The 17,605-nt window shown below is 41.2% G+C and overlaps 1 protein-coding gene and 1 long non-coding RNA gene across 2 annotated transcripts in view; one reads left to right on the forward strand and one right to left on the reverse strand.

Annotated features, from left to right (window-relative positions):
* The window catches only part of si:dkey-182i3.10, a 25,004-nt gene continuing 7,399 nt past the window's right edge, over positions 1-17,605 (reverse strand). The window contains exons 6-12 of the mRNA XM_034115822.1: positions 17,069-17,167; positions 15,943-16,246; positions 15,245-15,315; positions 5,624-5,749; positions 5,059-5,338; positions 2,066-2,817; positions 1-1,249 (exon numbers count right to left, since the gene is read on the reverse strand). Of these exons, the coding sequence (XP_033971713.1) occupies positions 983-1,249; positions 2,066-2,817; positions 5,059-5,338; positions 5,624-5,749; positions 15,245-15,315; positions 15,943-16,246; positions 17,069-17,167 (1,899 nt within the window). The 3' untranslated portion in view covers positions 1-982. The remainder of the gene's footprint in view (positions 1,250-2,065; positions 2,818-5,058; positions 5,339-5,623; positions 5,750-15,244; positions 15,316-15,942; positions 16,247-17,068; positions 17,168-17,605) is intronic.
* On the forward strand, positions 6,741-8,517 carry LOC117471075. Its single transcript, XR_004554762.1, has 3 exons — positions 6,741-7,090; positions 7,960-8,061; positions 8,478-8,517. It is a non-coding gene; the product is annotated as an uncharacterized LOC117471075 (long non-coding RNA).

A 17,605-nucleotide genomic window follows, 5' to 3' on the forward strand; every position in this document is an offset into this window, starting at 1 on the left:
TGATTTAAATAACAATGTTTTATCACTTTGACACACAAAGTTGAGATATAACAAATATCCACTCCACAAGAGAGGTAACAGATGACACATTCTTACAAAATCCCTGTTTGGGTATCTCCACCAGCACATTGGTTGTTTACTGCACAGAAGGCAACGTTGTTTCCAAAAGTCACAGTTGTATTTTTTAATCTATTTTTCTATTGGAGATCATTATAAAAAAAACACACAAAAAAGAATCACTCTTCAAATTGGTCGTGCAACTTAAATGTGTTTGTTAAAAGATTATAATGCTGCAGTCACACTTTTAAAGCTTCAATCAGGGTCGTAATTCAACATCCGTCGGCTAAAGACTGCCTAATATTAATTGTGGAGGGTGAGTGTTTTTGTTATATGGAGATAGATTTGTCTCAATATTATTTGTGTGAACACATTGGTTACCGTGTGTAATTGTGAAATCTGTAAATGTAAATCCCCACAAAAGTGTTTCCAAACTTTTTTTTGTTGCATTTGTGGACAGTGTTTTACATTCACAGATTACACATTGACATACGGATTATCCATCTGTTCACACAAATAATATTGAGACCTGGTCAAACTAGGGAAAATGAAAACAGCTTGTAAATGTTTAAGTCATTCAAGCCATTTGCCACATAAATTGGAGAGATAAAAACGTACGTTTTCTAAGGCCTGGACGGCGGATTTTAAATAAAATGTGTTTTAACTCTTTGTTGTACAGCAGTATCCAGCTTCAAATCATTTGAGCTGATTTTATAATGGTGCTTACCTGAACCTTTTTTCGACTTTAACTTAAGGCTGTTAAATTACAGTTCCACAAATCCAAACCCCACACTGCATTTATCCTCAACATTTTAATTGAGGGTAGCTTTGAATCTGGAAAACCAATCTTTTATTATCCATCCATTCATGTATTCCTCTTTGGTTCAGGAAACCCTATGTCATCGTCCTCTTCACAGTTTAGTCTTTAGACGTAGAAACACTTGTGGTCCTTCAGGTTCCTCAGGTAGGAGAAACTCTTCCCGCACTTGTCGCACATGAACTGTTTCTCCCCGGTGTGTATCTGCTGGTGTGCTTTCAGGCTATTTCCCTGGTTGAAGCTGCGGCCACATGTGTCACAGCTGAACGGTTTCTCCCCGGTGTGGATGCGCTGGTGTCTGTTCAGGTTCCCTGTGTTGCTAAAACACTTCCCACATGTGTCGCAGCTGAACGGCTTCTCTCCCGTGTGGACAACCTTTGGAAAAGAAGATAATTCAAAAGACTTTAATAATTTCCATATGTAAGATTTACAATTGTTAAATCATGAATAAAGATTTATATCAAATCAGGCTTCATGCGAGACATGTTTCTTATTCTAAACCTGAACCGAAATGTTGCTCTTACAAGTGTTTCAGGTCATATTCAGCAAATTCTCTTTCAATACACCTGCTCATGAGGATGTCCTTCTTTGTCCCTGTTTTTAGGGACATTTCATTGATAATAATGTTACCACATCCTAAAAGGAAAAATTCCACACTAAAGAGCTTCAAATTCTGCGGTCATAAATAAGCCAACAACAACATTCATTTGTCAGCGTCAGAACATACACAGGATCCAGAAAACGGACAAAACATTAGTCGTACAGCTGTCAAAAGTGTGTTGTCAGAGCATGCCTGTTCTATGACATACATAAAAAGAAACAGGTTTCTAGTTTATACAACCAGCATCAGGCTCAAATGGCAACAGGAAGTTGGTGTGTTGCATCTGTAAGTACCCAGAAGAGCAGAGTCAGCGCTGCGGTTTTTTCTATTTCATCTCAACATGAGGTCTGTGGGCTATATATATATATATATATATATATATATATATATATAGTGTGTGTGGGAGAGAAACTCCCTCTGGAGGAAACACAGGGATTTTATCCTTTGGATACCATTTACATGCACAAAAACCTATAGAACATATGCACTACAGGAGAGGGAAAACCCCCAAAAGCATCAAACGGCCCCTTTAGGAGCATTTCTTCACTCTACTTGGCACTTTAGTTGAACAATAGCTAATGCAGACCCACCTGATGTGATTTAAGGCTGCTGTGCTGTGTGAACATGCGTCCGCAGATGTCGCAGGAGAAGGGCTTCTCCCCGCTGTGCGTCTTCAGATGAATCTTCAGGTAACTGGACGACTTGAAGCTCTTCCCACAGAGCCCGCAGCTGTGCGGCCGGTCCACCGTGTGGTGCTGCTGGTGAGAGCGCAGGTCTGTGATGGAGCTGAGCCGCCGGCCGCAGATCACACACGTACAGGGGATGGTGGCCGCGTGGGTCTGGAGGTGTTTCCGGAGCGAGTCCACGCAGGTCACCGTGGTGCTGCACGCCACGCAGGCCAGAGACCTCTCCCTGGAGCCTGGGTGGGAGGTCTTCTGGTGCATCTTCAGGGCACTCTTCTGGATGAAACACTTGCCGCAGGTCTCACAGCTGAAGGGGCGCTCCCCGGTGTGGATCCGCTGATGGCCTTTCAGAGTGTCCGCCTGGTTGAAGCTCTTGCCACAAGTCTCACACCTGAAGGGCTTTTCCCCCGTGTGGATGCGCAGATGGCGCTGCAGGTTTCCTTGGATGGTGAAGCTTTTGTTGCAGTACTGGCAGTTGTAGGCCCGCTCCCCCGTGTGGACCATCTGATGCATCTTCAGGCCGTGTGCTCGGTAGAAGCTCTTCCCGCACTGCTCACAGCGGAACGGCCGGACCTCGGCGTGCAGGCGCTGGTGGTTCCTCAGCAGCTGCTTCAGAGTGAAGCCCTTCCCACAAACATCACAGGTGTGTGGTCTCTCACCTGTAGATGGATAAGATTAACAGAATATGACATTGTCAAAGGTTATATGTTTTCTAAAGCTACCCTAATAGACATTTTTATTAAAACACAATTATCCCTGGTCAGCATCTCTAGTGAGTTTTAGACCCTTTTAGCTCATTGTTTCGGATTTATGACACTATACTGTATGGTTTTGTCTCATCTCACTCGTTGACCCCCATTTTGATAAACCAGATAAATGGCCTAGAAAAAGTGAAACCTTTAGTGCTAGTGAGAATTGAACATATTTATATGTGGGTCAGCAACAGAACTCAAAATGAATCCTTATATCACTGTGTCTGTGTAAATACGTTTCCTATGTGTGTTAATGTTGATATTCCTCATCAAATCTTTATAAGGCATTATTATTTTCAGTACAACAACCATAGACTATAAAAGAATATATTGGAAGTAGTCACCATGACATCACACATTAGTGTGGTAACTACAGTTTGGAAGCCTCTAGTTTGGCCTTTTAGCAGTCGCCATATTGGTTTTTTGGAACCAGACACAAGAGAATGTTGATGAAGATATTTTTAGGCAACAAACATAGTGTGAGGAAGCGCACACACTCCCTCACTAACATTTTGGCTTAACAATTTGTTTGTTAAGAAAGGTAGTACATGTTTCTTCAGAGTTGTCTTTATTTCAGTTAAAGTTATAAAAACAGTTTAACAGTTTAAAACTAGTAAAGTGCATCTAAATTAATTTGTCAGTCTGTAAAACACACAATCACAAAGTAATCACCATTTCCTTTGTTCAGACCTGGAAGCCATTTTGTGTCACTGCTCAAAGGGGGAGCACACCTCCAAAGTACTCCTTATATGTGCCGTATGAGTAGGCGGAGTCTTGGACGTGATTGGTCAGGAAATGTGTGATTTTATGAGTGTCAATTAGGTTAAAGACTATCCGTTTTAAGCAGAACTTGTTGTTTTTGAAGGTACAATGTTTATGTTGATGCAATTATGAATTTACTTAAGCCTTTAGGATTGTATTAAATGTAGACCACAGTGTTTAATTTTGTATTTAACCCTTCACTCCGCTTTCAGAACCATGACCTGATTGGCCAGGTTGGATTGGGAAGGCGGGCAGTCTACTATAAATGTGGTTGGGAAGAGAGGGGAAAGGGGCATTTGGTGTTTGTTCCTTGCTGGTGAACGCAGCACCAGGCATGCAGTTTTTGTTTCTGTGGAATAATGTGGAAGGCTAAGAATAAAACGCCTGTCTATTTTTGCAAGAAAACCCTCTCTCCACGTATCGTTCTTTCACCTGCACCTCACTTTGTAACACATAGTTTGATTACCTTTCATTAACTGAAAACACATTGTGTTTTTGTCTTTAAACTTTGAGCTTTTCACAACACCAGGACACGGAAGCAGCGACCTGTCAATCACAACATAGCCCTAAAGCAGGGGTGTCCAAACCACGGCCCGGGGGCCAACTGTGGCAATTCTAAAAGTAATATTATATATATATATATATATAATGTAATATGGCCCACACAAGAAACCTGTGCTTTTCCTATATTGTACTTCTTAAATATAAATGTAAACTGATTTTAAGCAGTATAATTCATGTGTTAATTCGTACACTTTCAAATAAATATTTTAAAACAAATCTTAGTTGATAATAAAAAGCCCAATAACTTATTTGCCTAACAAGCTTGAAATATACCCTTGATATTTCCCCTTATTGTCCGGGCTGTGAAGGAAGACTGAGAAGCAATCTTAGGCTTCTGTTTTAAGGGATGAGCTGCCAACACTTTTAGTAACGAAGTAAATGAAACCCTATGGAGAGCTGTGATGGAGGATGTTTTTTTTCTTCAAGCATGTTCAAATATCAAGCATAATGTACCTACATTTGATTGATTTTGCTTACTTATTACTTAACTTATGAGGTAATATACCTCACTTCTAGTGAGGGGCCCAGCCCTTCGTAGGTTTTTCTGTATGTGGCCCTCAGTGAAAAAAGTTTGGACACCACTACCATTCCAGCCTATTTTACTCTAAATGGGACTATAATTTACAAAATGATCATGCTGTTATGAAAACTTGTAAACCAGCAGTTGAGACCATAAACTGATCGGTAAATGTTTACAAAGTAAAGTAATACATCATGTCAGAAGTTGGCCCCCTGCTGCTCGTTTGAAAGAATGCAGGTTTAAGGCGTTTCTGCACTGGCTTTTCTTCTCAGACCTGTCCATCAGCTCGGTACTTCACTCACCTGTATGAAGCAGCATGTGAGCGTTGAGGCTCCGCTGGAAGGAGAAGCCTCTGCCACACTGAGAGCAGCAGAAAGGCTTCTCTGCGTTGGTCCCGTGCGCAGCCTGGTGGGCCTTCAGGTGCAGCAGCTTGGTGAACGTCTTCCTGCAGAGTCTGCAGCTCAGAGGCTGCTGGTTCTGGTTCTCCTTCTTCGCTCTACCTCGTAGGGACTTTGGCTTAACAACACGTCTAGGTCTGGTAGTTAATCCTGGGTCACCGTCATTTGGATCGTCTGGCTCCATCTAACAGAAGAAATTAAGACATTCTTGATTCATTGCCTCTAAACTCACTGTTGCTTTACTGTTTTTGGTGGTAAGCTCCACTAACAGGTGTAGTTCATTATATTCTCAACATAAACTGCTACCCACACTCACATTAACAGTAGGGGCAATTCAAAGTCCTTTCATCATTTCGAAATAGATGGAATATGTGTGTATATTAAGTCATTTACTTTATATATACATGTCAAAAAAAAATCTACAAACAGAAAATAAAACATTAAATGAATGAAGGATTTGTAAAAGCACCTGGTAGTCTGGGTCGTCGTCATTGTCCTGGCCCGGCTCTTCTCTGTACTGACCGGAGTCAGAGGACGCCTGGTCGGCCAACGCCTCCAGTCCTTCCTCCTTTATTATCACTGGTTGGACACTGTCCTGAAAGGAGAGAATGTGGACATGAGTCAAAAGATGGTGTCTGGGTGCCTGGGTAACTTACAATAAACATACACAATACACACCATTTGTTTTGTTTAGTTTAGTTTATTTGTTTATAGTGTCGTGTACAGTCCCCATTGATCAACTGTCACAAAAAAACAGTAAATGGGGCAGCTTTAGCCAACATTGCTCATTTCCAGCTGTTGTCCCCAGCCAGATGATAATAAACACCCTTAAAATCACAATATATAAACAGCATTAGTTATCAAAAAAGGATGAAAGGCAAAAGGATAAAAGAGAACAATAAACAACACACGTTACTACATACAGTACATGTCACATAGCACATCACAATCACACAACAGGGGGGCAACATCCATGATCACAACATGTAACACAACATGTAACACACGCCATATCCAACACAGACTAGTGTGTGCAGGTGTAGTTCTCTGTGAACCATGTTTTTAAGTGAGCTGTGAAGGTGGTATGTGTATGTATGTCTTTGATTTGAGTGGGTAGAGAGTTCCAGTTTTGTATTGCTGTGACCGAGAATGATGACTGACCAAAAGTACTCTTCCTGAATGGGACTGAAAGGTCACCCGTGTGGAGCTTGTAGTGGTCAGTCTGGTGTTGTTACGTTGAGTAACCAATAGGCGCGTTCACACCGGAGTACTTTTCCCACAATAGTTCATCAGAACTACGATATATTTGCGTTCACACCAAAAAGCCCCAGGAACTAAAGTAGTTCAAATTAGTTCATCTGACCCGCTTTTCAGTCTCTGCTAGAGAGCAGGGACTGTCGTGGGAGAAAATAGTTCATACGTCTGATTGGCTGTGTGGAATGCAAACCACGCCCCGTTTAACTCTGACATTTTTTTTGGAGCGGCCATTGTATTTGCTGGCATTATTAGCCCAGCGCACCAATGAGAGTACTTTTGTGAAAGCAGTTATTATGGCAACAATAAGAATACGAAAATCATCGGAGCGGTGGAGTGATGAGGATGTGTCGGCACGTCTGGCGATTTACTCGGAGGATGGGATCCAGCAGCTTCTACTGAAGGCAGTTTCCAACTGCAAAATGTATCAGCGTTGTTCGGTAAAGTTAGCCGACATGGGAATCTTCCACAGCGCACACTCATGCCGGGACAAAATAAAGAAACTAAAGCAGGACTACAAACAAATAAAAGACCATAATAACAGTGGTTAACGGCCGGAAGACCCGTAAATGGTATGATCGATTGAATGCTCTGCTCGGCGACAGACCCTCATTCTCCGGCACTTGTGGTGAAACGGCGGATTCAGTGGCCTGTGAATTGTCCAACGACGACTACTACGAAGGTAAAATAAACTACATGCACTGCACTGTTTTAATCTGCACAATACTGGTCTCAGATGTACCATAATTTTCGGACTATAAGGCGCACCTGAATATAAGCCGCAGCAGCTAAATTGAATGATGTGTACATATATAAGCCGCACTGGACTATAAACCGCAGGTGTTTTAATGTTTAATTACCATATGTAAGGGTTCGTGCACAGAGGGGATTGTCGGGAAAGAGATGGCTGTTTGAGGAAGCTCCCATTTATTAACATTTCAACAAACAAGTTGCATATTTGCATAACGTATTCAAGTGTTACCATTTAGTGCAATAGTAGCTACAGAACATGTACTGTGCTGTGTAAACTGTACTGTATCACATAGCGTTTCAGACACACAAACTTTTCAACTTTCAAACTTAAACGGTGCGCTCCCAGCGTACCGGCAGTGATCTACAGCAGTGGTTTTCAACCAGTGGTACGGGGACCACCAGTGGTCCTTGAGGGAGTGCTAGGGGTTCCCCAGCAAAATTAGTTAATAGCGTCACAATCATTTAGGTGGACTGTAACCTGTAAAATCCATAGATTTAGGAGGTCCCCTAGTGGCCGTTAGCTGTAAAAATCCATAGATTAGCCGCACCGTTATATAAGCCGCAGGGTCGAAAAATGGGAAAAAAGGCGCGGCTTATAGTCCGAAAATTACTTTACTTTTATTTGCTCAATAGATCGAGCTAGCCATGCTAGCCAGAACTGGCTAACACTGCTAGCCAGTTCAGCCTAGCAATAACATCATTCTCGGCCGCTATGAAAACGTTTTTGACTTGTGAATAAGTGTGTAATGTTTTCTGTAATTTGCTTCACTAACTCATGGCACTAATCGTGTGTTTCAGGCGAGGCAGGACAACTCTCTGGATTGGAAACAAGTGAGCTTTCCCCTCCGGATCACAACAGCAGCACTTTCTCGTCTCCTTTTCAACCATCCAAACGCAAAAGTACGTACAAACACACTGTAACTACTCTGGTCTTGAAAGAACGTTACACATCGAACTGATCTCCACTAATCACGTTTATTTCCTTCTTGGTACAATTATGAAACACCGTGAAAATACATCGTTTACACTTTTAGCGCCCTTTTCACTCTCATAAACATCCGGGCTAGAGGTCACATGACTGCCGGTAAGAAAACTTATCATTTTTGGACAAAGTTCAAGCGTACATTAAGCACTCTAAACAAATATAAAACAATAAATAAGGGCACTTTGAGCGTCAGCTATTTGATGCTATCTTATCTTCTACTTTACACCTGCATTTTGTACACTGTCCCTGTCTGCACCATGTCCAATGTTGTCTCTGTTGACAACCTACTAGGCAATTAAACTGATCTTGTATCTTGCTTATTTCACCTTAGGAAAGCGGGCACGGGATGACAGCTTCCTTGACACCATCATGGCGATGGACTGCCGTGCCATGGTCAGCAAGGAGAATGAGGACCTGCGTGCCAAGGAGATGCACGACGAACGGCTGCTGCATTCACACAAGGCCCAGGAATCGGACGACCAGCTGCTCATGGTGATGGCGCGCCAGGTGGAGCAACAAAATACCTTTCAGGCTGGGCTTCTGGCAGTGCTAAGCGAGCTGATTAAATCCAACAGGCCTTCAATACAAAAATTAAGAAAAACTTGTCGTCGTTGATAAACTGTACAATGACTTGTTGGGAGGCGTGTGGTGCAGTGGTCTGGTGCGTTGGTGTTCGGATCAGGGGAGCACAGGTTCAAACCCCACTGCAGTCAGGATGTCGTTGTGTCCCTGGGCAAGACACTTCACCCCAAATTGCCTACACCTGGGACAGTTAATTTTGTATTATTGTGATTATATATATATGCCACTGTTATTAATACTGACACCTAACTTTGCACTAAGGTGTGTCTGCTGCTGAGCCTACCTATTGTTATTATATATATATATATATATTGCCACTTTATACTTTTTATATTGTTTTGATACTACTGACACTTATTGATCTGCTGCTGATAAATGAAAGAGAACCTACATGGCGATTAAACAGATAATGTATCTTGCTTATTTCTCCTCTGACACTTTATCTTTACAGTGACCTGTGTAGCATCCTATACATCACATGTAAGTGATTATACTGATACCATCATGTTTTCATCGGTTATAAACTGGCGAAGCTTTATTTATTGTGTCCCACCCCAAATATGTGGCTTTGAAAAAGATCATTTCATTGTATTTCAAAATGGCGTCCATCAACACAAACACTATATATAGAAAGAGAAATGGTTAAGTTTGTAATTACCAGTGTTGTGAGTTCAATATTTTAATTAATTATAGTAAGGGAACATTTTAGGAGTTAGTGTACTGAGTTCCTCTCAGGAGGATATATAATAAAGTTAAAGTGTTAACTGCTGAGCCTATTTACTGTGCAATACTTTTTTCCATAATCAGTTTTATTCATTTAGATTATTATGGACCTCTAAAACACATCTGCCACATCATTTGAGTTTTGACATACCACAACCAGCCAGCCAGTCTTAACTTTCATTGTTATCCTAACCCTCATAGAGAAAGAGATACAGACATGTGGTGTGTTGTCTTTTTTCACCTGTATGGTGCGGTTCTGGGCGACAACACACAGTGAAGATGATCTGCTGCACGGCACTAGCATCATGACTGTCTTTGTTTAAACCAGCAGCAGTGCAGCGGTACTAACCTGTGTGTGTGTAACGTAGTTACAGTAAAGATGGTATACAAAAGCTTTTTAAAGAGCTTTCAACCTCATCCCATTGTCTTTAACACACATTTAACATAATATACTCATATTAATATACAAATATACAGTATGAGTACTGTTTTGATACTGACATTTTATCTTTGCACTAAGGTGTGTCTGCACTATTGTAATTGTGTCTGTTGACTGTGGTAAATAAAAAAGAGAACCAAATGCACTGTACAAAAGATCAGCTTTATTGTCAATTTACATGCTGTTCAGATGCCTCATAAGGGCTGTGCGCGTGTCTTGCCCCCAGGCGATTTTTTTAGGCACGGATACATACTCCCGGTAGTTGGTGTTGCGTCTCCCCAACGTTGCTTCCAGGCGAATACAGAGGAGTTGGAAAGAGCCCTTGCTCTTTGATCCACTGCACATTGGTGTACGTTGGCACCACCTTCTCCCACCAGGCCGATGTTCTATTGTTCACCCAGAGAGAGCGCGGGACACGACGCGTTCCGTAGTATTCGCATATCTGGAACACATACAAAGACACAAATTAGCCCTACATAACTCCATAAATCCTACATTAGATAGTATTAATGTGATTTAATGAACGTACCATTGCTGTTCTTTGGGCGTGATAACGGTCATCATCCTCAGCTGTCCTACGGCGAAACATGTCCATAGCGTGTGCTTTTCCTGGTCCAATCCTTTTGTTAAGGCTTCTTAACCGCCTTCGCCTCCGACTCAGCATTTCTATTGCATTTGAATGGTCGATCTGTATTTGTATTTGTGGCTGAGTTATTGGCTTAAATAACTCCGTTACGAAGCTGTATAACACGAGCACCAAAACGTCAACTCCATACCGTGTCTGAGGTCGGAAGGTAAACAGAAGCATACAGCGGAAGCGGACGTTTTTTCTTCTTCTTCTTCTCTCGGTTTTTTGGCGGATTGCTACTTTAAGGTGCATACCGCCACCTACTGTACTCGCCGTGAAGTTGTTTGCGGCCTGCCAGTAAACCCAAAGCAGAAGAAGAAGAAGTGACGTCAGCGGCTCATTTGCCTAATCCACCCCCAGGAACTCATTTTGGTGTGAACGCGATCTGCTTTAGTTCATCAGAACTATAAGAGCTCTCATGAACTAAAGTTCTCATGAACTATTGTGGGAAAAGTACTTGGTGTGAACGCGTTAAGAGGTGGAGGGGCTGTATTGTGCAGGATTTTTTACACCAGAACGATGTTCCTATACTTTATTAAATCTTCCCAACTCAGAATGTTATGCTTGTTGAGGATGGTACAGTGATGGGAGCGGTTAGGTTTCTGGTCCAGTACTTTGAGGGTTTGTTTGTACAGGGTTGCTAGTGGCTTCAGTGTGGAGCTGTTCGTTTGCCCCCAGCTTGTGAGACAGTATGTTAAGTGTGACATGATCATGGCATTCATGTATCATTTGGTAGAATTAAATGTCATGTGTTTCTTATGTATTTAAAATTGGCTAGGCTAAACTTTACTCTTTGGGTCACTTTTTTGACTTGTGTTTTGAATGTTAGATTAGAGTCAATAATGATTCCCAGGTACTTAACCTGCGGCACAATATCAATATTTTCACCTGAGATGCTTATATTTGACACAATGTTGCATTTTCTTTTTGTGAAAAACATTCGCACTGTTTTATTTACATTAAGCTGAAGACAGGAGCGGTGTAGCCAGCTAGTGATCAGCACTAAAGCTGAGGTCAGTTTATCAGCAGCCTTTTGCTTTGTATTGGCATGCACATATATCACGGTGTCATCGGCATATAGCTGTGTTTCCACATCAGGACAGACAGATAGCAGCAGAGTTCCCATTAGCCGGTAATTACCGGACTATGACCGGTAAAATATGCTGAAGACCGGCAAATCTAAATCTCTCCGGTCAAAATGATTTTCCCTTAGCGCAATACCGCATCAGTTGCGCCACTTATGTGACAGACAAGAATAGTATGTGACAGACAAAAGAGTATGTGACAGACAAGAATAGTCAATTATAATGTCTACACTTAATGTGGAGAAAGAGATGTCCTGTATGGGTTGATTGTGCGTTGATCTGTTGGTAATGCCTCGGGGTTCCGGTGGGCATGTAAACAAATGCATAATGCTGCGCTATACTTTGTGGCCTCACCCCGTTGCATAGCGACGCTTATTGTTTAGGTGTCTTTTAATAAGCAGGTAGTCATATCATTAGCTAGAACTAGCTAGATCTGATCGATATGGACATAAACGCGAGTAAAGTCTAATCTGACGGGAGAGATCAGCTGCTGCTGACGAGTCGACACGCATCTCTGCATGATCACCTGCAGCGGTGAGCGGAACAAAACACACACTTCAGGTTAGAATATCACACGTAGCTATTTTAATTACCTCTCAAACTACCTAAACTAGTTATAGATATGTTTAGTTTTACTGTCGGGTCACTCATTACTGGATCCGCGAGCTGCATGATACTGGCGGGCTGTCAGGAGAGGGGGAGAGCGCTCCGTTTATTATTCCCGTGTTATTGTAAATTACTGTACACGTTTGAATAGTTAATTAATCTACTATAATTAGTTTGTTTAATATCGAATCATATCAATTTGTTTCAAAGCTCAATAAATAACATAGAAGACCATTGACCGGCACTTTTCTAATTTTGTCCGGAAGATTTAAACTGTAATGGACATGTTGACCGGCAAATAATTATTCTAACGGGAACTCTGGATAGCAGGTCATTAATATATAAGGTAAAAAGAAGTGGACCAAGTATTGAACCTTGTGGTACTCCGGTGCTTAAGTCTAGAGCTGGAGAGAGTTGATTATTGACGATAACATGCTGACGCCTACCAGTGAGGTATGATTCAATCCAGTGACGTGCGGTGAGGTTCATGGCTGGTGAGGCACTGACTCACTGAGTCAGATTTACAAATATTATATTTTGACCTTAATCGAAATATTCGGTTATTTTCAAAAGCTTTTTTTAGTCTGATGCTTCGATTCATTTTAAACAGACCGTTCAACAAAAGGATACCCAAAATCTAAATATTGGATTGTTCTTTCTAAGTAAGATCCCATTTTCATTACAAATGTGGTCTTACCTTGACTTGAAGATGAAGTCCATGCTATCCTTCTGGACAACAATCTCTATTACTTTTTTGTAAAAGTCCTCCTTATCTTCCTGTAGTTTCAAAAGTCTAGTTTGTTGTTGCGTCTACCGTCTCTGCGTAGAATTACAGTAGCAACAATAACCTGTGGGCTCACGTGCGCCCCCTTCAGTGCGGCAGAGGTTATGGCTGCCTCCCTTGGTGCTTTTTCATTGCCGTTGTATGATGAGACCAGCGAGCCTAAATATCATATACAAGTGAAATAAGTTATTTAGAGACTATGGATGGCGAGGATAAATGTAATAAATGGATCTACAAACATTACATTGGTGACCTACAGTGAGATGGGAACAGGCATGCGCTTAGGGCCCGCTTTCCAGACAGTTTCTGTGGGGTGATGCATTCTGAGGTGAGGCAGATCTCATCTGTGCCTCACCTCACCCCACAGTAACTGGCTTGAGCGCGCTCACAAAATAAGTGTCCGCGCTAAATTAGTGCCCGTGCTCCAGCAAGTTACTGTGGGCTTACGTGAGGCAGTGCTCGTCCCTGCCTCACTTTTCATCGCTCCCGTAGCGGAGCTCGGCAAATTTGCTAATTTTGACTATAAAAAGCGATTAGAATCATACAGAAATCACATTTACACAAGATCAGTGGAGACATTTTATTATTATTACTATTTAGTTTTTCTTTAGTTGTTTTTCCGTTACATTGGAGTATGACAGGTGAGGCTCTGCCTCCCCTGCCTCCCCTGACTGCACGTCGCTGATTCAATCCAACTGAGTGTTAATGGAGAGACAGACAGAAGGACCTTATGGTTGATTGTATCAAAAGCTTTGCGTAGATCCAAGAATACTGCACCAACAACACCTCCTTTGTCTCCTTTGTAGTCCGGCAGTGGCTCAGTCAGTAGGGGCTTGGACTGGGAGCCGTAGGGTCGCTGGTTCAAGTCCCCGACCAGACCTAAATATGGAGTGTGGACTTCTACTTGGAGAGGTCCCAGTTCACCTCCTGCCCTGCCGTGGTGCCCTTGAGCAAGGCACCGGACACCCCCCTTCCCCCCCCCACTCCCATTGCTCCCCGGGCGCTGTACAATAGCTGCCCACTGCTCCTAGTACTAGACTCCTTGTACTAGGATGGGTTAAAAGCAGAGGCCAAATTTTTCACTGTGTGTGCTGTGTGCTCTGCATGTGTGACCATTAAAGAGGGTTTCATCCCTCCCTATTCTATTCTATTCTAACCATTGCTTTGACCTTTTCTATAAAAAAGCAGTTGGCTGTTTCGGTGGAATAATTTGCCCTGAAGCCAAACTGCATGGGATGAAGTTGAAATGGACTGTTGTTTAAGAAGGAGACAAGCTGTTCTGACACCCACTTCTCCGACACCTTGGATACTACAGGTAAGATGCTAATTGGACGGTAGTTGTTGATGTTCAGATGGTCACCTGACTTGAAAATGGCGGTTACAATTGCAGTCTTACAGGCACTTGGGAATGTCCCATGTTATACAGATGAATTGATCATTTGGGTAAGAGGTGCAGACTAGGTAATCTTGCAGTGATTTAAGCATTGCAGAATCCATAGAGTATGTGTCCTTAGCTGTTGAAGTTTTAAGAGAATTAATAATTGTTTTGGTTTATAATTCCGATATGGGTTGAATGCAAAAGGACATCTTACTTTTGTCTTTGATAATGTTTTCTGCTCTTAAAAGGAACATTCTGTGCAATCTCATCTACAGAGTTGATCAAATATGTATTAAAAGCTATGATAAATTGTTCTGAGTCTTGCACTAGGTTACCATTCTCTTTTAGTTCTAGCTGCTTTTCTGGCCTGTGCTTGATTCCCATCAAGGTTTTAATCTGTACCCAAATTATTTTAGTGTTAACTTTTGCCTCATAATTATTGTTATGAAGAAGTTGGCTTTGGCCTTTCTGATTGCTTGAGTTACTTTGTTATGTAACTAATGAGGTAAACGTATGCCTGTCAGTAGTTAGTTTAGTTGTTAACTTAAGGTCTAGCTCCTGTTTTTCATTGTTTGGTCGAGGCACCTTAAATCCAAATACACTTTTCTGTGCACAAACCCAGCGCCATAAAGAAACATTTCCCCAGTATAAACCCCATCCAGCACCTTTGGATGAAGTGGAATGCCACTTACGTTCTTGTGGCTGAATGAGAGCAAATCTCTGCAGCCAGATTCTGAAATGTATTGGTTTTACAGCAGGCAACATCTCTTTAGAAATCAATCATTAAGAAAAGATGGAAGCGTAAAAGGGAGACCAATAATAAAGCCAGTTCAAATGAAGATTTTCAGAAAATCTATACAAACAGCATGTTACCTCATATGTTCTGCCTTTCCACAGGTGGATTATAGGCGACCTCTGTACTCCAACATCTCCGCTAGCCCCTACTGTAAACATGGAGAAACAGGGGTTCAGTCTTTCTGTTTGGTTCATCAGACAACCTCCAATAAGTTCCAATTTAATCCAATTTTGGATGTGAAAACTCAAATGCAATCTTCCTATACTGTCGACAAAGTTAAGTGAAAATAAAAACACAAAACAAAAACAGTTAAGAAGAATCTACTGGTATTTTTATTCAAATTAACTTAAAGTTGTTAAGTTTAAAAAAACAAAAACAAATGAAAGTTACTGGTCTGTTCAGTGGTCCAGAGGGGAAAGAAGCTTTTAGATATTTGACTTGTGTATAAAGTAGCAATACTACGATGTAAGAATATTCTGTTATAGGTTTTTCCTGGATTCAAAATCCTAAAAATGTATAAGTTGATTGGAAGTTTAGATTGATATCTGAATCTGTATAACTAAAGCTACTAAATAATTTTAGTGGAGTATAACCATACATTTAAATAAGTAGCATATACATGACTCAAGTAAATTACAAGTACCTCAAAAACCTGTTTGTACAGCAGGTTCCCCACCTTGATTAGGCCCAAATGTACACTTTTTGCAAAAGGTGAGCTAAATATCAACAAAGTTTGCACTCAGTGTGTCATGAATAAAAAGAAGACAGGGATCACCTCTGCGACTCTTCCTCCTGGAGCGCTGGCTCTGCACAGGCTCTCCTTCTGCTCCGTTAGTCTCAGCCCTCCTGTCCTCCTTCACTACGCTGCTCTCCTCCTCCGTCAGCTCCTCCGTCAGCTCCTCCGTCAGCTCCTCCGTCAGCTCCTCTGTCAGCTCTTCCGTTAGCTCTTCCGTCAGCTCCTCCGTCAGCTCATCCGCTTCCTCCTGGCCTCCTCTGTCCTCTAGCACTAGCTTCAGCTCCGTCTCAGCCTCCTCCAGTCTCCTCTGCAGGTCCTCCATCTCTGAAACACCCTGTGTCACCTACAGAGACAAACCCAGGCTTTTTTTAAAGGTATCAGGACAAATGGAATGTGAGGACTTCATAGTCATCTGATTTTCCTCACATATTTTACAATACTGTATGGAAGCCCATTTCTGCCAGTAAAAGAAAAAAGAAAAAAACTTTGTGGTAAAAAGAGTCCTAAAATGTACTAATGACAAACTTTCTCTAAGTCCTACTGTAGGTTCAAGAATGTTTCTCCTCATTTTGAAAAATGAAAGCCCTAGTTTAAAAAACAAATCACATTGTTTCAACCTTTCATAACCTGGCGATATTTGTAAGATAATATCAAATAGTTTGAACACTGGTAAATATCCCTTTATGTTCATAGTATTAGATCTTCGTAAAGGTTATTGTAAACTTGTTCTAGTGGGTTGAATCATCTTTACCTGAAATGTGGTATTGCTAAAAAACACTTTCAATGTTAGTCTTCTCAATACAAACATACTGCTCATTATGTAACATTTAACTTATTTTTAGTGACAAAGAAACTAATTCAATCAAGACATTTTAGTTTAAACAGTTTCTTCTCACATGCTGAGATTCTTTTTGAATTGTTGATTTTGTCCAAAATCAGAATCAACACTTGCATGGCCATTATTGTGGGAAATCTTTAGCAAAGAAACAATGAGACGGTTTATCAATAAGTCAATCCACAGACATTTTTGTAAAAGCACAAATGCCCCAAAACAGCTGGTTCCAGCTTATCAAACGTCAGAGTTTACATCACAGTGAAATGTTCTGCTTTGGAACTATTCTTCGTAAACTGTTTGAGGCCCTATGCCTCGCAGAGAGAGACGTACCTCCAGCTGCAGCAGAGAGGAACAGTCGAGGAAGAGCTGGCAGATCTTCTCCACAGCTTCCTGAGCCAGAGACGTCAGGAAGACGCTGAACTGGATCACCTGAGGGAACACCACAGACACAAAACATCTTCTGATACATTTTAGAAGGATATAATGAAAGAATATAGGAGATTAATTAAAACAATATTGTTATAATCTTGTTTTATGATTTTTTTAAACTTTGGTAAACTCAACAAATGTTTGTTTCATGCTAACATGTAAATATTTTAACAATTTACCCTAAAAAGTGACTGAGTAATTGAAAAGCATTTTCATATGTCGCTGCTTTGAATCAAACCACATTTGTGAGATAACTTTAGCTACTAGTTAAGCTACTTTGCAGATAAAATGAATATAAATAAAACTAAATATAAATGAACAAATCATTGATAATGTCTTTTCAAAGGTTAAAATATGACTTTACTTTGTTTATCACAGGGCTTAAGGGCCTAGCAGTGTGCAAAGTAAGAAAAGTGAGCAGCACCTGTGTTTATCAGA

This window comes from Trematomus bernacchii, unplaced genomic scaffold (genome assembly GCF_902827165.1).
Source record: "Trematomus bernacchii unplaced genomic scaffold, fTreBer1.1, whole genome shotgun sequence".
NCBI lineage: Eukaryota > Metazoa > Chordata > Actinopteri > Perciformes > Nototheniidae > Trematomus > Trematomus bernacchii.